The sequence below is a fragment of the Ictalurus furcatus genome, chromosome 17, assembly GCF_023375685.1.
Source record: "Ictalurus furcatus strain D&B chromosome 17, Billie_1.0, whole genome shotgun sequence".
Lineage (NCBI taxonomy): Eukaryota > Metazoa > Chordata > Actinopteri > Siluriformes > Ictaluridae > Ictalurus > Ictalurus furcatus.
In genome coordinates, this window is record NC_071271.1 from 11,320,075 (window position 1) to 11,342,072 (window position 21,998).

Consider the following 21,998-nt stretch of genomic DNA (forward strand, 5'->3'; position numbering starts at 1 on the left):
GTTATTATTTTAGACACATTATATTTGTCAATACCCTTGACTTAGATGAAGATCAGATCACATTTTATGTGAAAACCATGAAATTCCAAAAGGTTCACATACTTTTTCTTGCCACTGTATATAGCACCAGGACTAATGTTGCAGTTTAACAGCACCGTGGGTGAATACTTATGTAATTACAACTTTTACATTTTTCATTTATAAAAATTTTAAGGGTAAAGGGTAAATATGCTGTAGTGGATAATAGACAATAGAGGCTTGAAACAAAAGCCCAGTGAGCAAGCCGCATAATGTCCACTTAGGTGATCAGGTTAATTAATGTAGTTTTATGTAGATTATATAATATGTATGAGTTATAAGAGAGTATAAGAGCGGTATAAGAGTTTTCCAGTTACTATGACCTTTAACCAAGTACAGACACAGAGTGTCTTGTTTTTATTTGTGGTTAATTTTTCCTTGAGGTCATCACATATGAATGGTGAAAACAGCACAGTGTTCTTCAGCGTTAATTTTTAACACAAAAGATTTGAGGCTCATTGGCACCCTGTCCAGGGTGTACCCCACCATGTGCCCGATGCTCCCTGGACTAGGCTCCAGGTTCCCCGTGACCCTGAAAAGGATAAGCGGTATAAAAGATGGATGGATGGTTGGATTTGAGGCTCCTGCTTGATTGATATGAAAACCTGCACACACACCGGCCCTTTGTGTAAAAAATTGGCATCCCTGACCTAACGATAAACAAGGCAGAAATAAAAATCTATTTGCAAACAATAAATGAGGCAGATAAGCTCTTAAAATGATAAATTGTTGCTGGGTTGACAAAGTCAGCTCAATGAAATTATAAATGATGATCAAATAAACTTCAAACGACTAATGTACCCTAATGTTCAGGACTCAGGACTCAGGTGTGAGAATCTATGTACAGGTCATTTATTAAAAAATAGTCCATCATCCAGAAATCACCATGAGACATGGTCATACTCAAAAATCCACAGTACAAACAGTACCAAAGGTTAAATCCAAAGAGCAGACAAACGAATAAAGGCAAGAGTCAAACGTGATAAGATAAACAGAGCTCAAAGGCTCTGAACTCACATAAATAGGATAATTAACAAGGCTTCCTGAAGTCTGAAAACAGGAAATGAGTAACAACCAAGAAAAAGACTGTAGCATTTGGGTGACAGAGCCCTCTGCTGGTGTGGAAGTGGATTGTGCCTGATGGATGTAACAATTACTTTCCTCAACTTTCTTTGTTATTAAAAGAAAGGTGTATATTAGTGGTGGTTTTGTGGTGTAAAGGAAAAACACTGAAACCGAGAATGTTGTGAAAAACTGTTTTAATCAAATCATCTTTATATAAAAAGAACACACACACACACACACACACACACACACACACACACACACATACACAGAGTTCACAATAGCAGTCATAGTTTCATGAGAAGAAACATCTCAGTGCAAGGTTTTTCTCATTTACCTTTATTATCTCATAACACTTCCTGCACTTCTCATAGAACTGTTCCCACATCTCTAGCACTGAATCTCTCACTGTCTTCCATCCATTGCCATCTGACATTTCTTCTGAGCTTCAGCCAGAAAGTTCAACAACCAACACTTGCTGGCTTTATTTACTTCTACACACACATTGACACTTATGAGGACCAACTCATCACTCGTGAGAATAGTCTCAAATGTTTTGGTTGCAAAAAGACAAAAGGTCCCTGAAATGTGATTAATACAGCAGTCAAACACACACACACACACACACACCTTCCAAAATATTCATATTAATTCATACAAAACTATTAACACGGTACTCATTGTCATGTTCATGAAACCAGTTTGAGACAACTTTTGCTTTGTGACATGATGCATGATCATGCTGGAAGTAGCAATTAGAAGATGGGTAAATGTGTACACACCCAAAGTGTGCCAAGAAAACATTCCCCACATCATTACACCAACTCTAGCAGCCTGGACTGTTGACACAAGGCAGGTTAGGTCCATGGATTCATGCTGTTGGTGCCAAATTCTGACCCTACCATCTGTGTGCTTCAGCAGAAATCGAGATTCAGTAGATGAGGCTACGTTTTTCCAGTCTTCAACTGTCCAGTTTTGGTGAGTCTGTGCCCACTGCAGCCTCAGCTTTCTGTTCTTGGCTGACAGAAGTGGAACCTGACATATCCTGACATATATTTTTCCCCCATTCGGACGGTTGAGATGAATAATTACCCGAAGCTGCTGGCCCGTATCTGCATGATTTTATGCAGTGCATTGCTGCCACACGATTGGCTTATTACATTACATTTACATTTATTCATTTAGCACACGCTTTTATCCAAAGTGACATACAAATGAGAAAAATACAAGCAAATTATTAGATAATTGTATGAATGCGTATGTGAACAGTTGCTCTTAATAAAATGCTCAGTGAGTGTATTTGGGTGGACATCATAATAGGGATTCAAATGTGAAGTCAAACTATCTCTGAGGCCCTCTTGTGGCTGGCTACAGTACAACGTTTAGCCCTGCCCATAACACATGAATTGTGAATAATTAATAAGACACACACAGTGCAACTCATTATATATAAATTTTATGAACATCATTACAGCACAATTACTATGCAAAGCAATGTTATTCAATGTCAAATAATATGCTTTGCACAGCAACTGCATTGTAATGATGTCCATGTTCAACAGTCAACAGAATCATATTTATTATTATTATTAACATTAGTACAAATGTTAGTGTTGGTGTTTTTATATGTAATCTCTAGAAGATGTCACTAGTAAGATGGTTGCCAGATTTTTGAACCTAGACTCTTTTTCCAGTGCAACCACTTCAAACAATTTAGTGTTTCATGAGGCTTTGCTTCCCCCATCACTAGATGCTATGAATAAGGAAAAAATAGCATTTTATATTGTAAAACCAGATCTACAGTTAATTTTCTTCTCCTGTGGTTGTTTATCACCCATCACTTCAATATCCCTGAACACAGACTGCAAGGAGATGGCTTTTCACACAAATTACACAAAACAAGGGATGTGTATATTTGTTCCTTTAAGGTAATAATAATAATAAACACAATATGTTAAAATGTCCTGTTATGGCACATGTGATGACAATATATATATATATATATATATATATATATATATATATATATATATATATATATATACATACATATATATATATATATATATATATATATATATATGATATTAATGTTTTAAACAATCGCTTCAAGGAATTAAGTGGTTGAATAAGGGGTAATATATAGGGTTTGAATTTTGGCTTATATTAAATGTATTGTCCAATATATGCTTGTTTTGTGCAGTAGGGTATAAAAAATAAGGTCAGTGGAATGGGTGACCTAAAAGCAATTATGTGTATGAATTTGAAGTGGATGTACGCACTGGAAATATATTAAATATCCTAAGCAAAAGTGTCCAAATACTTATTAATTAATAATTACAATTAATTAATAAAATTACTAATTAATTGATACTAAGTAAATGGTATGAACTGACAAAATGATAAGCACTGATGTGAACTACTGGAAATTGAATTATCAGCATGAATTTAATTCAGACTATGTTTTTTAAAAAAAAGTGGAGAAAGGGGCAATTTAGCTTTTTGTGAGAATACCACACTGAGCAAAACCTGATGCATCTACTGTAGTAGTATGGATTATAGGGACGTGGTGGCTCAGTGTTTAAGGCTCTGGGCTACTGATTGAAATGTTGTAAGTTCAAATCCCAGCACAGTAGATAATTGCTGTTCTGTCCTTGAGCAAGACCCTTAATGCTCAATTGCTCAGTTGTATCCTGTCCAAAGTTGCTTTGGATAAAATGCGTCAGCCAAATCAACAAAATGTAAATGACTTCAGTTGGGTAATATGCTGCTGGACTAGTTTGTGAAAGGTGATTTGATATCCAAATGAGTACAAAAAATAAAAATAAAAAAATACTGGTGGGTTCCACCAGAGAACACTGCTGTAGATACACCTAGAAAACACCTGCTTAATGACTGGAATGAACTAGATGCAGTTGCACGAGATATGAGAGACATTTTATATTTGTCGTGGACCTAAGTGTAGATCCACTGCCAAACTGGTATTTTATTTTTGGTGACAAGCTTGAATATTTGAAACAGGTTTTATTATTTTTTTTTACTTTTTCTTTTTTTTTTTTTCCAAAAAAAAAAAAGTTCAGGATATAGCTCTGTTTGCATTTAACATTTTTTAAGTCGAACATTTAATACATTATATAGATATTTGCAAATGAATGAACATCCATTCAGACAACCTATATCCCACAGTAAAGGATCATATGCAGTAATATAGATGATGCCGATTTCCAGGACTAAACTAGCTGTGTCTTATTAAAATCAGTATCGCTGTCTCCACACTTCCACTTGCTATTAAAACAAAACCAGGTCTGGTCAAGGAAATGTGTTTTTCCCCCCTGGAGCTTGTTTCTGAATTAGATTTTTTTTTTTTTAGCATGACATTCTTTAAATGAAAATAAATTTTGTATTTTGGCTGTGTTAGGAAAGCTACTAAAACTTGAGTTACACAGCTACCACCAAAGCTACAATGCACAGAAACATACATAATTACATGAAAATCAAACAAGCCCTTGGATGCTACTTTATTATGAGCCTGAAATACACTTCAACATCACTCCACTAAACTTGGCATCTTCATATAATAAAGAGTTTGTTCAGGCTTGCTGCCTGGTGGAAAAGTGGTGGGGTTTTTTCTCCCCAATTTGGCCAATTCCCCATCCACTGCTAAGTTCTTCCTGTCATACAACAGCTACCAAACGGGGAGGGTGAAGGCTAGCATGTATTTCCTCTGAGACACATGAAGCCAGCCAACAGCATCTTTCCCAACTGCTGCATCACAGGGCAGCACAACACTCAGAGGAAAGCACCATCTGCCCTCTTCCGCATACATGAGCTCACAGACGCACATAATGAGAGAGTGAGAGAACATCCATCTCACCCAGAACGCACTGCCAATTTTAATCCCTAGGCTGCCAGCTAACAGATGGCTGTGGCATTGTCACGTTTCAAATTTATAATCTGCTAGGACAAACACTTTTCTGATGTGCCACTTGGGAGTGTGAGAATGCGAATTTCAACCAAATCATTCCGTAGACAGTCAACTATAAATTACTAGGAAATATTAATTAATTAATAATAACAAAACACCTTTACCACGTTTAATGAAGTAATTGAGACAGGTCGCTCCCTTTCATAGTGTACAGTGTCTGATCTGGCTTTCTTCCAAAAACATGCAGTGTGCTGTCTATTCTCCAGTGCCCTCTGTGAAAACTTCACCCAGTCAGCACTGTTCAAACTCCAATGCAATACATTTTATACAGGTAATGCAGTCAGGTGTTTAGTAATAAGAGTAAAGTGTAACTTGACAAAGCATTCAACATTCCACAGTCCCTCCAGGATTTCGCAATTTTGCGATCGCAGAAATGAACACAAAATCAAACAAACTCTGCAATATTCAGAGGAGCTTGCCGTTTTTCAAGATTACTGCAGATTTTCTGCAGATTTAGGCAAAGACGCGTCACATGACATCATCACGACGCGCATTCAGCCCTCTTCAATACACGTGCATCGAACACGAGTACAGCTAAAAGCTCTCATTTACCAACAAACATCACTGTGAAAGAGCGTGCAAAACAATTTCGTGCAATTGCAATTTCGCCAATTCAACTAATTTTCTGCAAAAAAACCCAAAACAAAACAAACAAAAAAAAAACACAAAAACTCAATCAAGCATTTTTGGCCGAAACTATCACAAAAACATTCTCAGTTCCAGGGATTCTGTTTATATGTAATGCATTCTCTGGAATTATAAATCATTTGTAAGTTTATACATCAGTGTATATGTAATTACAGATGCAATAGATGACTAATAAAGACCTTCATTTCTGTTTTAGGAACTATTGCACCACTAAATTAAGACAAGAACGAATACCTTCAGATCTTTCTACAATTTCCAAATCTCCACTGCTCTACACTGTTACGCCACACCATACAGGACCAACTGAGGAATAGAAATTTTTTAATATTAAGATACGTTTAGAATAAAAGTTTGTAATCTGGGTGCGACTGATGTACTTTATGTTGTTTCCCCCTCCCCTCCTTTTTTTCATGTGCACAGACTCGTACAGACTTTGGAAGAAATTAACGTACTCTCAAACAACAAAATGACCAACAGTTTTACGGTCACAAATATCTGACTACATCCTCAGGATGATCAATAGTAACCCTGCCCTGTTATTACAAATCAAAACTCAAATGGGAAATTCATCATTATGAAGATCACAGGTGGTTTTTATTGGTTGTGTTGTAATATTCCAATACATTTTCTGTGTAAACAAGGCAAACTTTTCCACTATTTCCGATTCCCTTTATATCATCTGCAAGGTATTGAAATCAGATTTTCAACAGTATAACAGGTGAGGTTAACTCACACGTGGAATGTGAGACCTAGAAGAGAGCTAGTGTTGAAATTCAGTTGACTAATTTCACAGCAGGGTCTGGAGCAAGCGTATGGGCTGACAAAGCCAGAGCACCACCAACTGAGCGTCCATTAAGGCTAAGGCTGGGACTTTACTTAGCGCTGGGGTCTTCACTGCAATAGCATGTGACTGCATGGGTACATTCCAAACCACTCGACGCAGACCAAGGCAACACTCTGCATTTACTATCTATTCTTTTTCTTTCACCATTCACACACACAGACACATTAAAGTAGATTTCACAATCTGATCTTGTCACTTAAGATAGGAAGAAAAAAAACCTAACAAACCACACATCATTTAAAACAATAGTCCTATAGAATATACCACAATCATATGTTTTGAATGTGACTTGGAAAGTTGTGTTTGAGAATACTGCCTCTGTTAAAAGTAACAAATGCTTCTATGTAAACCTTGTTTAAAGCTTCACCGAGCATCTCTGTAGTTGTGAATTTTAAAACAAGTGGAGAGAGGTGATTAATAAGTATCAGGAATCTTAATTAATCGGGACGATGAGATTGCAGCCATCATGTGCATGGTACATGGTGACTAATTAAGTCTGCCTCCATGAAAGTGCTCATCAGTTCACTCCAGCCCTACACTATAAACACACACCTAATACAATTGGTCCCCTTGTAGTGGAGCCTCTTCACAAAGCCGGTTGCAGTGATCAGCTCTATTTGCTGGCAGAGGGCTAAAGGTCTTCATCAGTGCAAATCTGAATAGGGCTCTGAAAGGATTACCATGACCAATTAGAACAGGCCAGACGACACACTCGTGTGCATCACCATTGTCTTTCTGTGTTTATGTGTTGCTTCGCTGTTTGACTCTGCAGTGGTTACTGCCCTCTCACCCTCTACTTACTCATATTGGCAACCATGTTCTCACTATCAGTTTTAATCAGTCATTTTGGCTCATCCACTTGCAATGATACACCTACAAGATTATAGCACACTTTGTATATAAATTATTGGCATTTTTAAATGAAACTATATCAGTACTAATATGCAAGGATACAAAAATCAGGAAAAAACAAAAAACAAAAGAAAAAACTCTGCATGGAAAGCAATAATAAATCCACTGGTCCATAATGTCCATTCCTCTCATTATGACGAAGGGAAAAAGAAATCAGAAACGCTTAAAATGTAACACAGATTTCCTCATTCTTTCCAAAACAGAACAACCGGGTTATCTTTAATGCAGGGTTCTGCATTGCGTGGTGAAGAGAAGTGGCAAACTTCATAAAGAATTTAAAACACAAGCATGTGTGATGTGATGCGTGTCTGTCCTTCACTTATCCCAGGAAAGTGATGGGTCTCTCTTGTAGAGCCTGGCTTAGCACACAGTTTGTCCTTTGGGAGCTTTGTAGCATTGGGAGTGCAGGTAGAGAACGTCGACAGTTTGCATGTGTAGAGCAATACTTCAAATACACCCCCCTCCCCAAAACAAACAAACAAACAAACAGGCTTTTTTTTTATTATTTCAATCTGTAAAACTAATAGTCTGCTTTCTTGGGTTTTTTTTTATGCCTATTTTTTTAATCTCTTTTTACCAAGTCAGATAAATAATCAGGTCCTCTGAAGTCTAAAAATCCTTTATAAGAACATGAATGTGGTGCCATCAGAAGGCTGCCTTTCCACCGGAAGAGTTCTGCTTGCATTAATAGACATGCCCTGTCTCTTCACCAGGGCTCATGTGAATAACAGGGCTGTGGGACCTGCTTACATGGGTGATCTTGCAGCTTCAGGATCCAGTCTCTCTTGCTGCACTGTATGATTAGATGTGAATAAATCCAGGTGAGGATGTGTGAGAATGCAGGTGAGTGTAGGTGTGTGGAAAGAAGACCACAAGGTCCTGTAATTTTAACCCATACAGGAACGTCCCACAGCGTGGCTGTTTGACAGCAGGAAGGACTGCACCACTTCGTCTGTGGTCTGGGGGCTGGTGTTGACGTCCTCTAGGGCGTCGGCCACTGCAAACTGCCTGTCCCTCAAACGGTTCCAGTTAGAGAGGATGTTGTGGTACTCGAACAATTTCTCGTAATTCCCCACAGAGTTGTAAAGCTTGATCAAGCCTCTATAATCATACTCCAGTCCACTGTAGCCCTCTCCAAACAGCTTCTTACCTATGGAATTATGCAGGAATTAAAAACAAATATAAGGCTGGACAGCCAAAAACATACCAACACATCTCGATACTGTATCTCCAAATAGACATTTATTCACTCTCACTAGGTCATAGATGTTAGCTTTATACTAATTATGCGATGCATGTCATAGCATTAACCATGATTATATGGTCCTCTGGCTGACAACACAACACAACAGTGTAGTGTCCTGCAGTCATATGGATGGATCCCACTTTTATCTCAACCAATAAATCCTATTATTATGGCCAACTCTGGGTCGAGACTTTGAACTAGCAAGCACATGGTTGCTAAGCAACAATCATGTGAAAAAATAAGTACACCCCATGGAAACTGTTCTAGTTTTTGACATATTTGGACAAGCAAACATTTAATCATCTTTGAAACAGTGCCTATTAATAAAGATGTTACAGTCTATCAAATGACATAACACATTTTGTAGTCATTTTTACAATTTAAATTAACATAAAATCAGATCAGTCATTGTATTACATATTACTTACATCAAAGATCAGACTGGTCTTATTTATATCCCTCTCATATCTAGTGCCTGGTGTTCCCTTTGTTATTAAGGTGTGTGGTGTCATCATGCCAAGATCTAAAGAGTTCTATAAGGCCTTCAGAAAAAAAGATTGTGGATGCCTAGGAGTCTGGCAAGGGATTTAAAAAGATCTCCAAATTATTTGAAATACTTCATTCCACTGTAAGGAAAATCTACAAATGGAACAGAGTTCAAATTTCAAATGTGTCAGCAGACCGTCTGATACAAAACGAAGTCTCCAGAACCCTAAAATTTCATCAGAGGATCTGCTAGTAAGTCTTGTAACTGTTGGTGTCAAAGTGCATACTTCTATAATCAGAAAGAGATTGCACACATTTGACCTGCATGTGAGGTGTGCCAGGAAAAAGCCTTTGCAAGACTACATTTTGTCAATGAGCAAATAGGCAAAGACCAGGCCTTTTGGAATAATGCGCTCTGGACAGACGAATCAAAGATAAAGTTGTTTGGCCACAGTAACAACAGACATGTTTGGCACAGACCAAAGACAACTTCAGGAGAAGCAACTCATACCAACTGTGAAGCACAGTGGTGGAAATGTTATGGTTTGGGGTTACTTTGCTGCCTCAGGGACTGGACAGCTTGTATTAATTGATTCAACTATGAATTCTGCATCAAGAGTGCTTGAAAATAATGTGAGGCCATCTGTCTGAAAGTTGTAGTTGAACCGAAAGTGGACCTTTCAACAGGATAATGATCCTAAGCACACTAGCAAATCCCCACAGCAAATCCCCCAAGGAATGACTCAAAAAGTAGAAAGAAGAGGGTTATGGAATGGTCTAGTCAAAGCCCGGATTTGAATCGCATTGGAATGTTGTGGAGTATTTGAAACGGGCAGTACATGCAAGAAAACCCTCAAACATCTTGCAACTGAAAGAATATTGCATGGAAGACTGGTCAAAAATTCCAGCAAGCCTTATGGACAATTATGCAAACACACCTACAAGAAGTTATTGCTGCTAAAGGGGGCAATACTAGCTTCTGAGGCCAAGGGTGTACTTACTTTTCACACAAAAGAATCACACATCTATTGTTATTTCTGTTGAATAAATGATAGGCACTGTTTAAAAGATGATCAAACTTTTGCTTGTTCAAATATGTCAAAAGTGCAATCAATTTCCAAGGTGTGTACTTATTTTTTCACATGACTGAATATGAACCCATGAGGAAGCACTAGGGTACAGTTTATTTGTAATTTTTAAATCCAAATGTAGCTTAATAGATGTAAAATGGTCGACACTGCTCTTCTTTCTTATTTCCCCTCCATTTTCTCCTCAATTTGGACACATGCCAATTTCCACCCACTGTCCAGCTCTCCCATACCACATGACAGGAGATGGTGAGCTTCCTAGAGACACGCAACGCCAACCAAATCTCTTCAAACTGCTGCCCATATAGTGTCACAGGGCAGCAAAACAGGCTCAGAAAGCACTATCTGCTCTGTTTTGCATACACTAATTGCATACATGAGAACAAAAATTCCACACCATCCCTCCTACCCAGAGAGCACGACAAATTTTGCTCCCTTTATGGCTGTGGACTCATCGGGATTTAAACCTGCGATCTCCAGATGATCGGGCGAATGCTTTTCTGTTGCGTCACTTGGGGCGGACAATTCTCTTTCGACATGAGCTTTGGACAGGTGCGTGTATATTTATGTTGGGCTCACCAATGGCGATAGAGCGGAGGTAGAGGCGTTCGGCGTCATCGTACTGGTTCATGTCGTAGTTGTAAAGGGAAGCCAGGTGTCCCACAGACAGAGCCACCTCATAGTCCTCCTGTCCCAGTAACTGCTCTTTGATCTGGATGGCCTTTATGTGCATCTCCTCGGCCTCCTACAATACAACACCGCTTTAAAGGAGTCGGTTCACACTCCACAGAATATATCCCGCTGTACACATCAGATTTACCTTACTCCAATTATGTGACACTATACCACTAAAATCTAAATCAACTGGGGCTGCTGTCGTTGATTTACTTTCTTAATTTGGATGAGCCTGACTCAGTGAAAGAAAAAATATAATCATGTAACCTTGAACTTGCGCATAGACTGGTAGAGACGGCCCAGGTTGCCGTAATGTTTCGCTGTCTGGACGTTAAACTCTCCAAAGGCTTTTTTTGCTAGCTGGAGAGAGGAGAGGTGCAGGTCGTGGGCCTCCTGCAGAAGCCGCTCTTCTGTTTCTTTATTATGGCAGTCTATGGCAATTTCCTCCAGAATCAGTGCTAGTGAAGGATAATTAACACACACAAGCAACAGGAATGAAATTGCTGAAGCCGATGAAGTGAAATAAGTTCTACATTTCCAACACAAAAGGGAAACCAACAGAACCACAAAGAAAGCGCAAAGTTCTTTTTCTTTAAGGATTTCTCGTTTCTTCTCTGTACAGAGATCCCACTTTGAAGGAGTTATAAAATGTTGTTGAGTGTGGCACTCACCTTTCACCCTCTTGGAGGAGGCGAGTAGTAAATGATCCTCAGGGAGAATGTGAGTTATGATGTCTATGGCCCGTTCTGCATGAAATCTAAAAAAAAAAAAAAAAAAAAAAAAAAACACAACACATGTCTTGAGTAAGAGCACTGAGAAACATTACATATCAACTGGGCACTTTATCTTATTGAATACACTTTTCTGTGAATAAAAATAAAGGCGTCCCCTTTCTGACAGAACAATTTAACCGTGTTAAAGGGTAGAACAGCAAGCAGAGGTCTGCGTTCATGTGTCTGATAACCAAAAACATTCCAAGAGCCATTGAAAAGTCCCAAAGGAATTACGTTGTTTATGACTAACATTGTCATTTTATTCCAAGTATCGTCCGATCTTGTGAACAGCTGTATTTGGCAACAAAAATGGTGAAATTTGTTTGCATGCTCTCTCTTTGTGCTGGGACATCTTTGCTCTTTTGCCTCTGGCCTACCAAATATGTAAACACCTTCCCAGGAGCAGAAATTATGAGAAAATTAACAATTCCCCCTGACGATTTCCAAGAAATCAGATTGATCAGTCAGTATCTTGTACCTCTGTCTAGCCAAATAGTAGGTCCAGGAATAGAAAGCATTACTCACAGTGCATTGTCAAATTTTCCAGAGCTGTACTGGTGCACATAAGAGGAGTATGCTAGGTCCTCGTGTGCCGTGGCCACATGGATATTTTTCCCTCCAAACACAGATTGCCGGATATCCAGGGCAGTCTGACAACACACATTTTAAAAAATCCAATGTGGTTAATAAACAACAAAACAGCTTTCCCTAAATGTGTGATGATTCTCATGAAAACAACACTGAACCCACCTGATATATGGCGACAGACTGGCAAATGTTATCCACATTTAGCAGATAAAATCCATAATCCAGCAGCGTATCAGAGTACTTTGGGTGCTTGTGTCCAAAATGCTCCCTGAAAAATGCATTTATAAATCAGTAAAAAAATGTCCCCGGCAAGATTATTAATGTGGAAAGAAAACAAAACAAAACATTTGGTTAAAGCAGGGGTTGGCAACGTGTGTCATGGAGAAGGGCAAACTACAGTTGCTATTTTCTCAGTGAATGCTCAGAAAAAAAATGTGCTTAGTAAAGAATTTGGTGAAATCTTATTTTATTTTTTTTAAATGATGAGCAGTTGTCAAAATCACTAAATGTAAAAGCATTGTACTACTTAAGAGCTGCATACAAAATGTATACATAATGCTTAGTGATAAAGAACACCACATGACCGGTGTTTAGTGGTGTTAATCATGTCTATTCTGCACTGAATAAAATTCCACATGTGCTTTCCTTAAAGCAAGAAAAGCACCAAAAATGAGGCAGACAGAAAATCTACTAAGAGGGGGTTTGTCAGAATATGACAAAATATGCAATACTTTTAACATGCATCACTGAAAACCCAGATCCAGAAAGTTGCTAGAAATTTTACAATATATAAATATACATGAATAACTCGAATACACTTACAATAAATGACCAAACTAATGGACAGACCTAACAAAATTAAGTTACACAATACTAGGGCTGGGCAATAAAAAAAAAAAAATAAAACACCAACAATAATAATCACCTTGATTATACCTCTGAGTAATAATATAAGCAGTATTGTATTACAAGCGGCCTGCTTTATTGTGCAGTCTGTCGAATGTATTGCTTGAGATGCAGATCTATTGAACAGAGAGCCTTGTATCAGATAATACAATGTATGGTTACAGCCCTAGTGTTCGCGTGTATGTGTGTGTGAATGAGCAGGAAACACTGTGTGTTATAAAGAACGCATTGCAACAAATACTACTGTAGTTATTATTAAATTATTGTAAGCAAGTTAAGTTTTATTAATGCTAATAACTTGATGCTTTACCTGGCTATTTCAAATAAACATACTTTACGTAATAAAACGGCATGGAACATAGAGGGCGTCAACCCACTGGTCAGAGATACCTTACCGTGCTAGAAATACCGCATGCTTTATCAGCTGCTCAGCTTTCCTGAACTCCCTTTTAACAACACATGCCTGCAGGAGAAGCATTAGTAACAAAACGAGTCACTGTACAGTCCAAATGAATCTTAAATCTGCTTAAGGATATATTGCTATGCTAGTCCAGGCAGTTTTCATTTATAAAATCAAATGTCAAATGATTGTGGAGAACCAAACATGACAACACCACAGTGCTAAAGAAATACCTTAGAGGCTTGTCTCAGGACATCAACCACCACCTTCACTGGCAGGCCAACAGTGATCTCCTTCATGGCCTCTATACACCAGCGGTATGCCTGAAACACCAAGGAGTACATATTCAACATGTAGTATGTTACAGTTTTTCTAAATAAGGATGGGCGATCTGACGATTTTGTATCACGAACGATCTTGAAGACGTCCACGATCTACTTTTCAAGCGAATCGTAACGAACATGACCTTTTGTGTCCTCATAATAATGTTAAAACTACAAAGAAATGATTGCCTACTAGATGGATGTGCTGACTGGCCAAATCATATCACTTCTCCATCAGATATTTCTCAAAGCAAAGTTATCAGTAAACTTTATCAGGTAATGCTCGGCACTTCCGGGGATTTTACGACAAATGTTTTCAATCACCTTAAAAAGGAAGCATCCGAAGGAACATGCCGTGAGTGTTTCACTCAGGTCGGTACAACAAACCCACTACTCTGTATCTCATGAGGTCCTGAAACATAAACGGTTATCACTGACCGACGCGTCAGAGCAGTAGAAAAATTACGGTAAAAGCAGCAAACGATGGAAAGAGTCGCATTCTATCTAGGCAAGGACATGGTGCCATTCAAAGCTGTGGACAAGAGAATGATGCATATTTTAGATGCAGGTATGATCTGCCAAGTCAAAAATATTTTTCAATACCGCCATGTATTGAGAATGCCGACCGAGGACTGCTGCACAAATAAAGCACAGCAAATTTTTTGCAACGACGAGCGACTTTGTCGTGCATCTGAGTCGCACCCGAATCCAACCGTCCATTTTACTGATGACTGGAAGCTAAAGAGTGCATGTCTTTCAAAAAACCTATTAAATATTTAATCTCAGTGCGTAACGGGCAAGGCCGAAAACCACTTCTGAAGGCGTGTGATCTCTGATCCCTCAGATGTCACTGTCTTAAAAACCGTCATGAGCCTGTAATAGATATCCTGACATGGGCTTGGGAATACTTTGGTAAACCTTTGTCACTCAACACCATTCGCCGCTGCATCCACAGATGCAAGCCAAGGCTTTACTGTGCAAAGCAGAAGCCGTACAGCAACACGGTCCAGAAAAACCAGCGTCTGTCATGGTATGGGGGTGTGTCAGTGCCCATGGCACTGGTAACTTGCACATCTGTGAGGGCACCATTAATGCAGCATGATATGTACACATTTTGGAGCATATGCTGCCATCCAGAGCAGCACAACACCAAACCACATTCTGTCCAGATTACAAGCACATGGTTGCGTAAGCAGAGAGTGCGGGTGCTTGCATGGCCTCCCTGCAGTCCTGACCTGTCTCCAATTGAGAATGTGTGGTGCATCATGAAGTGTAAAATAAGGCAACGAAGGCCCAGTACAGTTACGCAGCTGAAGAAAAGCATAATGGATGAATGGGGGAAAATTCCACTTACTAAACTTAACCAACTGGTGTCTTCAGTCCCAAACACTTAATAAATATTATTTTTAAAAAAAGCCGATGTTACACAGTGGTAAACAGTCGACTGTCCCAACTATTTTGGAGTGTGTTGCAGTCATCAGATTTGAAATAAGTAGATTTTCCAAAATAAATTAAATTCACAAAGTAAAACATCAAATAATGTGTTAATAATGTGTTCTCAATATAGTACAGGGTGAACTGGATTTTCAAATGACTGGTTTTTTTTTTTGCATTTTCCACACTGTCCCAACTTTTTCGGAATTGGGGTTGTATTTATTGACTGCTGATTACAACTTCAACATTTAAAATAAAAATTAACTCAGGTTTTAATGACAACTGATTCTTTAATGCAATATTACGTTTTAAATTGTGCAAATAGATAAGTCCATAGGCTTGTTCCGGTCTGGATATTCTCGATAGTACTTCTTAAAATTGAGAAGAAGCTCACAACTCAGATTGTGGCTCATGTCTGTGTGTTACAAAGATCACAACAAGATTTTTTTGGGAAGATCGCCCACACCTATTTCTAAACGTCTAAAACAGATCAGGCCTGGGTGTTCAGCTCCTTACCTCATCATAGTGGCTTTTGGCAAACAGCAGAGCGCACAGTTCTCCGTAAAGGGCAGCCTTGTTGGCATGGTGACCATGTTTGGCTAACTTGTCCATGTATGACTGGGCCAGTTTGAACGTCTCCTCTCCCAGGTGATATTTGCAGTTGCCATTGCGCACGTGAAGCAACCTGACACAATCCAAACAGGAGGTACAATAATTAAAAAAAAGGATCTGTGATGAGGCTTGGCAAGTAATAAATTATCACTGAGTAACTAGTCAACAAATATGATTGAGTTTAATTCTGAGCTCCAGCTAAAGTAAGAAGTAACTGACACTGTAAAAATAGTCCTGTGTCGAAATGACAGCTATGTGCTAATATTTTCCTCATCAATGTCTCGACCATACAGCAGAAAGAATACTTAGCCCTCACCTCACACAGCACTCCAGTGCACGATACCAGTGCAGAATCTCATCATGCAACATACACAACTGGAGACATGACAGGAAGACTTTCTCTGCGTCCCCGTACCAACCAGCGTCTGACAGAAAGCCACCTGACAGGAAAACACAGACTTTACTACCACTTTCTGACAACAGTCAACAATAATAAATAAATAAAACAAACCAACAGCACAGCTGCTGACCTAAAACGAAGCCAAATTGGATGGCTTTCTCTTTAACGTGAGCGTCTGACTCGGCGATGTACGAGCATCTACGGCTGAAGGAGTTGGCCAGGATTGAAGCCACTTTCACGCCGTGGTCCATTAGTGCCTGGAAACAGTGGTGTAGGAGGTGCCTGAGAGGATACAGGTAAAGAAATCTCAGGCACTGAGATTTGGCAATGCAAGGAACAAAGACCAAGTTCCCAGCAGACAAAAAAAATCCCAGCACAATAGGAAGAAAGACAGGAAGTTTCTGAAATATGCCTCAACTTTCATTACTCATTTGCTGTAAATAACAAAAATATTTATCATGAATTTTTTTTTGGGGGGGGGGGGGGGGAATGAAGGATCTGGAAGAAGAAAGTCAAAATTAAAGTAAAGGAAAAGGAGATTTCTACAAAATAAACATTCAAAATGTTCATCCTGAATGAGTAATAATGAACCATCCAAATCTCATACAGTGAGATGTTCAAACATTAACTGAAATTAACTCCATACTTGATTCCTATACTATACTGACAAACAGATCTCTGTCCCACAGTCCAGTACCTTTTGTCAGAGGCTCGGAGGACTTTGGCAAAGACCTCAAGCTCACAGAACTCCCCTCCCAGCTGGCAAAGCCGGCCTTGCTGGTAAAGCTGGAAAATACAGAGAAATGCGAGGTTGAGTAACAGTTATTGTCCATGTGGCACAATGCAGACAAGTGACCCTTTCCCCTGGGAATGTAACAACAAAGGCCATTCAGAAATAGATACAATCAGAACGTGCGGTTTGCGCAACATCGGTTCTCGGACAAAACGCTCCAAGAACTTGGACACGGTGTTCGCTGAACCCTGCACTGAAACACAGACACACTGCAGGACACAAATCTGCAATGATGTCGATGTTCTTTTCCTCAAACTGGAAAGAAATAAAAAAAAATAAAAAAATGGCACAATGAAAAGACATCATACTGTAATATTTAATGATGCTAAGCAATGCGCTTTTGCAATCTTGCAAAAGCACCAAATTATGAAAAATTAAGTTTGGAGATGTTAATCTCGCATGACAAGTTATATAAAAGCACTGACAACTAGAGCTGGGCGATATAACAAAAATAAATCATATCAAATGAGGACACTTCTACGATACATGACGTGCATCACAATTAGAGCTGCAACAACTAATCGATAAAATCGATAATAATCAATTATGAAAATCGTCGTCAACGAATCTCATTAACGATTAGCTGGTGTGCGCAGGACGGGGCACGTTTACTCATTACGTTACTTCTGTTACGAAAACGCGCTTCGGAGAGTAATGCCGTGGTCACACTAGGCTTGGAACACGTGTATTGTCGGACGTCACTGCAAATACGGGTGGGAACAGGATATGACATCATACTTCAGGGCACTGAAGTTTTCATATGTAATTACATTTTATAGCAGTAAAACGTCAGACAATATTTGAAGCAATTAAAAAATAATTTTATGTTTCCATCTGTCAAATATACCATCTGTTCCTGTTTTCAACGACACTGCAAACCAGGCAGACTCTCTCTTCGAATTGTTTTTATAATCTTTCAACGTTCTGTTGTAAAGTACAGGAGAGCGCCATGCCGCAAAAAAAATAATTATTTCTTTTTGCGATCGTCTATTGATCACACGTTTTCACGTGAAACGATTACGCAAGTCAGAGTTTACCAAATTTGAACTTTAATCACGTAGCGTATCAGGAAAACTCTACGCATGAGCTTGCGTTTCCGGTCTGCCGTTTTCAGACGCGTTTGAATGGGAGTCAATGGAACGCTAAAGCCTAGTGTGACCGCGGCATTATGCGTTAGGTATATTTAATAGACAGAAACAAAAATAATTTTTTAATTGCTTCAAATACTGTAACATTTTACTGCTGTAAAACATAATTACACTACTTGTATTGTTCTCTGCTTGATATATCGCTTTGCTTGTGTTTTCTCATTTGTAAGTCGCTTTGGATATAAGCGTCTGCTAAATGAATAAATGTAAATAATTACATATAAAACTTCAGTGCCCTGATGTATTATGTCATAACCTGTTCCTGCCCATATTTGCAGTGGCGTCCGACAAAAAGACGTTTTATATATATATATATATATATATATATATATATATATATATATATATCTGTGTGTGTGTGTGTGTGTATATAGATAGATAGATAGAAATTGGACAAACAGTTGTGTTAATTTAAAGTTTTATATAAGTGTTTATATTTGTAACACTCAGTTTGTGGATTTTACTTTAAATGAACAACAAAAAAAATGGTACTGAAAGTTTGAATTTATGTTGTATTATTATGTCTTGAATTTGATTGATAATGTAATGCTGAATGTAATTCTTACTTCTTATTATTGTTAGTAGTATTGGATTTGGATGTGTTCATACCTGTTTAAATAAATTAATAGACTTCATTATATTCTGAAATGTAAAACATCAAAAGTACCCACAGATCTGTGATGTAAAAATAACTAGGAAACAAATATAACATTGACTACGTTTACATGGACAGTAGTAAGCTAATTAATGACCATATTCTGAATAAGACAATATTGTGATTAAGGTGTTTACATTAAGGCTTTTAGAATATTCCTTTCATGTTCCCATTTACATGTTAAAGAACATTGCTCGATTTACCCAACACGTCATTACGTCCTCACGCTACGCCGTCCGACGTTCCCTCCAGAATTTCACGCATCAACATACAGTTCGTCTTCATTATGGAACCGTATACAGTTTTGGGTGTTTTTATTTGTCATTTTACAAAAGCTTCAAGTGCAGTTAATTATTTGTCATACTATACGTGCTAATAGACGAAATGCATGCATCTCGCCTACTATATAGCAGGTAAGTACGCGGTTTCAGACGCAGCTGTGCTCTCTCGCTTGCCGTCAAACAGTTGAACACTGCCGTGTGTGTACGTGTCCTGAGGTAAAATGTGGTGAAAACTCCCACACGACGTTAATAGTGTGATTAAGGTGTGGACATGTCTGTAATGCACTCCAATAATGCGATTAAAATAGGAATACTCCACATGTATTAATTCAATTTGTGTTTACTTCGAGTATGACATTAGTCGGATTAAGGTCATCAATAATCACTGTTTACATGCTAGTTTCTTAATATCGGATTATTGTTGTCCATGTAAACGTACCGATTGAGGTTTTTACAATTGGAGTCAGATTTAATTTAAGATAGTGTCAAACAGAATTGGAAAGACAAATTTAATCATCTATTTCAATAATCTAAAAGACAAACACGTGGGAATCCTTCCACCACGTCTTTGGATACCATGGCTGGACCAGTGATTGGACCCCTGACGTGATATAACTCTTTAATCCTCACGATCAACATCTTTTTATCATGATAACCATCTGTTATATGAAATTACATTACTGAAGTCTCACGTGATTTAACCTTTTAATATTATTCATCTGGATTGTCGATCTATATTGTCAGAGTTCCCCCTTACACTGCTGATGAAACTGACCATCTGTTGATGCATGAATATAGCTGAATGGTTTACATTATTCAGTGTATTCACATTATTAAATGTATTTAGTGTATTCATATTGACCTGAACGCTGGAGTAGTTGTTAATAAAGTCGACTGTGAGAAGCACAACATGAACATTCCCAGAAATTCAACACGTCAATGCCTCCACGTCAACATAATGACAACATGAGACAGTTATTAGTTTTATATTTGACAACTAAACCTTATAAAACACCCGAACAGTAGTGAGAGTAAGTCATTATCCTGTCCGGGACAGACGCATTAACACCAGCCCGCTAAGTGAACACATCACCCTCACTAGCTAGCTAACGTTACTGATATTTACACAAACCGTTCTCTACCACCTCACACCTCCTAGCTGGGACAGTAGAACACTAAACAACTCTTTTTAATAAACTGACACGTTTTCACTCAAAGCTATGCACTTGCTGGTTAGTTAGACGCGCTACCTTTTTTCAAACGGAGACCTACAAAATTGCTTTAAAATAATAAAACTTCCAGACTGGCTAGTTTAACGCTAGCTAATCTTTCCAGCCAAGTAAACGTTACACAAGCTCACACGCTAACCTCTTAGCTAGTCAAAAGCTCTTCAACGTGCACCTCGCTATAACTACTGTTCTTTACCTTGTAGTAGACGTCAAACTGGATATTTTCAGGAAGTGAGCGTATGTCCCGTCGCGACCGAGTGTAATTATCCACTACGGCTGATATAGCGGTGTTGTACAGGGTCTCAGGGATCCACTCCAGCTCCACAGCGGCCATGTTGTTTTCCTTCTCCAAATATCCAGTAACAGCCTCCCTCCCACCCCCTTTCTACTTTCTCTCCCTTCGCTACCTTGTGAAGGTAAAACGCTTTTCTCCGTCACTCCTCATACACTTCAGTCAGCTAAAAAACCCCAAAGCGACCGAAACGGATCGCTGTCGTCAGGGTTATAAACGCAAACCCGGTCATAATCGCATATTTCAAATCTGGTCCTCGAAATCCCCCCCTCTCTCTTTACCGACGACGTTTGTCGAATGCGACGTCATGACGTAATTACGTACAAGCCGTCAACGTGAGGATTCGCGCAAGCCACGCCCATCAAACAGTATTAGTAAATTCAGCATGGTCTAATTAATAAAACTGACCGAGCGATCATGGGACAATGACTAATTCTCTCTAATCCCAATCGACCAGCCTGTATATATGCGTTAGAGATATCCATCTGAATGTGATATTCAGTAGAGATATACAAGCAGGAGGTGTGGCTTTTATCCTAAGTTCCCTACTGGAAGTAGTAAAGTTTCCCATTATTTCTACTGGATGCATCTGATCACAGGACCATCATTTCTGTTTGTGCCAAAGAAAATGGCTGGTGCATGTTTCAGTATTTTCATATCAGGCTGTAGTTGAATGAATAGTAATCATGACTGGGTGACCAATACAGAAAGGACACTTGTAGTACAGTTTTTAAAGGGAGACATTTAATCAGAAAGGTCTGATTTAAGAGACAAAAGCAGTCATTACAGACACTTATCTTTTTGATTTGGTCTTTTCCTTTCGGTCATTTTACATTTGCTGCCTTCTGTCTTATGATTTGCTTACTGATGTGACATTAAATGAAAATTTTCACTCAGCATTGCTCTAGGTGATTATAAAGACAATAATCAACAACAACAACTAATAACAAGAATGTAAGGGCTGTACATAAATTAAATATGTAAGTGCTTTATTTACTTACATATATCTTACTTACTTACTTAAATATATCTCCATCCATTCATCTGTCTTCTGTACCACGTATACACTCTTAGCCTATCCCAGGGAGCATCGAGTAAAGCACAACGCAGGGTACACAGGATGCCAATCCATCACTG

General features: G+C 38.6%; 1 protein-coding gene across 1 annotated transcript; it reads right to left on the reverse strand.

Moving 5' to 3' along the window:
* Window positions 1-7,438: 7,438 nt before the first annotated feature.
* appbp2 (amyloid beta precursor protein (cytoplasmic tail) binding protein 2) lies at window positions 7,439-21,156 on the reverse strand. The gene is made up of 13 exons (XM_053646332.1): window positions 20,766-21,156; window positions 17,161-17,249; window positions 16,594-16,745; window positions 16,380-16,503; window positions 15,968-16,136; window positions 13,928-14,017; window positions 13,690-13,757; window positions 12,551-12,656; window positions 12,326-12,450; window positions 11,699-11,784; window positions 11,295-11,485; window positions 10,932-11,097; window positions 7,439-8,682 (listed from the first exon to the last, which is right to left on the reverse strand). Exons 1-13 carry the CDS (start codon window positions 20,901-20,903, stop codon window positions 8,420-8,422), a joined length of 1,767 nt encoding a protein of 588 aa, XP_053502307.1. The 5' UTR covers window positions 20,904-21,156; the 3' UTR covers window positions 7,439-8,419.
* Between the last annotated feature and the right edge of the window lie 842 nt (window positions 21,157-21,998).

Coding starts and splice junctions, on each gene's coding strand:
- appbp2 (XM_053646332.1), bottom strand. CDS start 20,903: ATGGCCGCTGTGGAGCTGGAGTGGATCCCTGAGACCCTGTACAACACC. Junction 16,746..17,160: donor CTCCGAGCCTCTGACAAAAG/GTACTGGACTGT, acceptor GTATCCTCTCAG/GCACCTCCTACACCACTGTT. Junction 11,098..11,294: donor AGTCTATGCGCAAGTTCAAG/GTTACATGATTA, acceptor GTTGTATTGTAG/GAGGCCGAGGAGATGCACAT.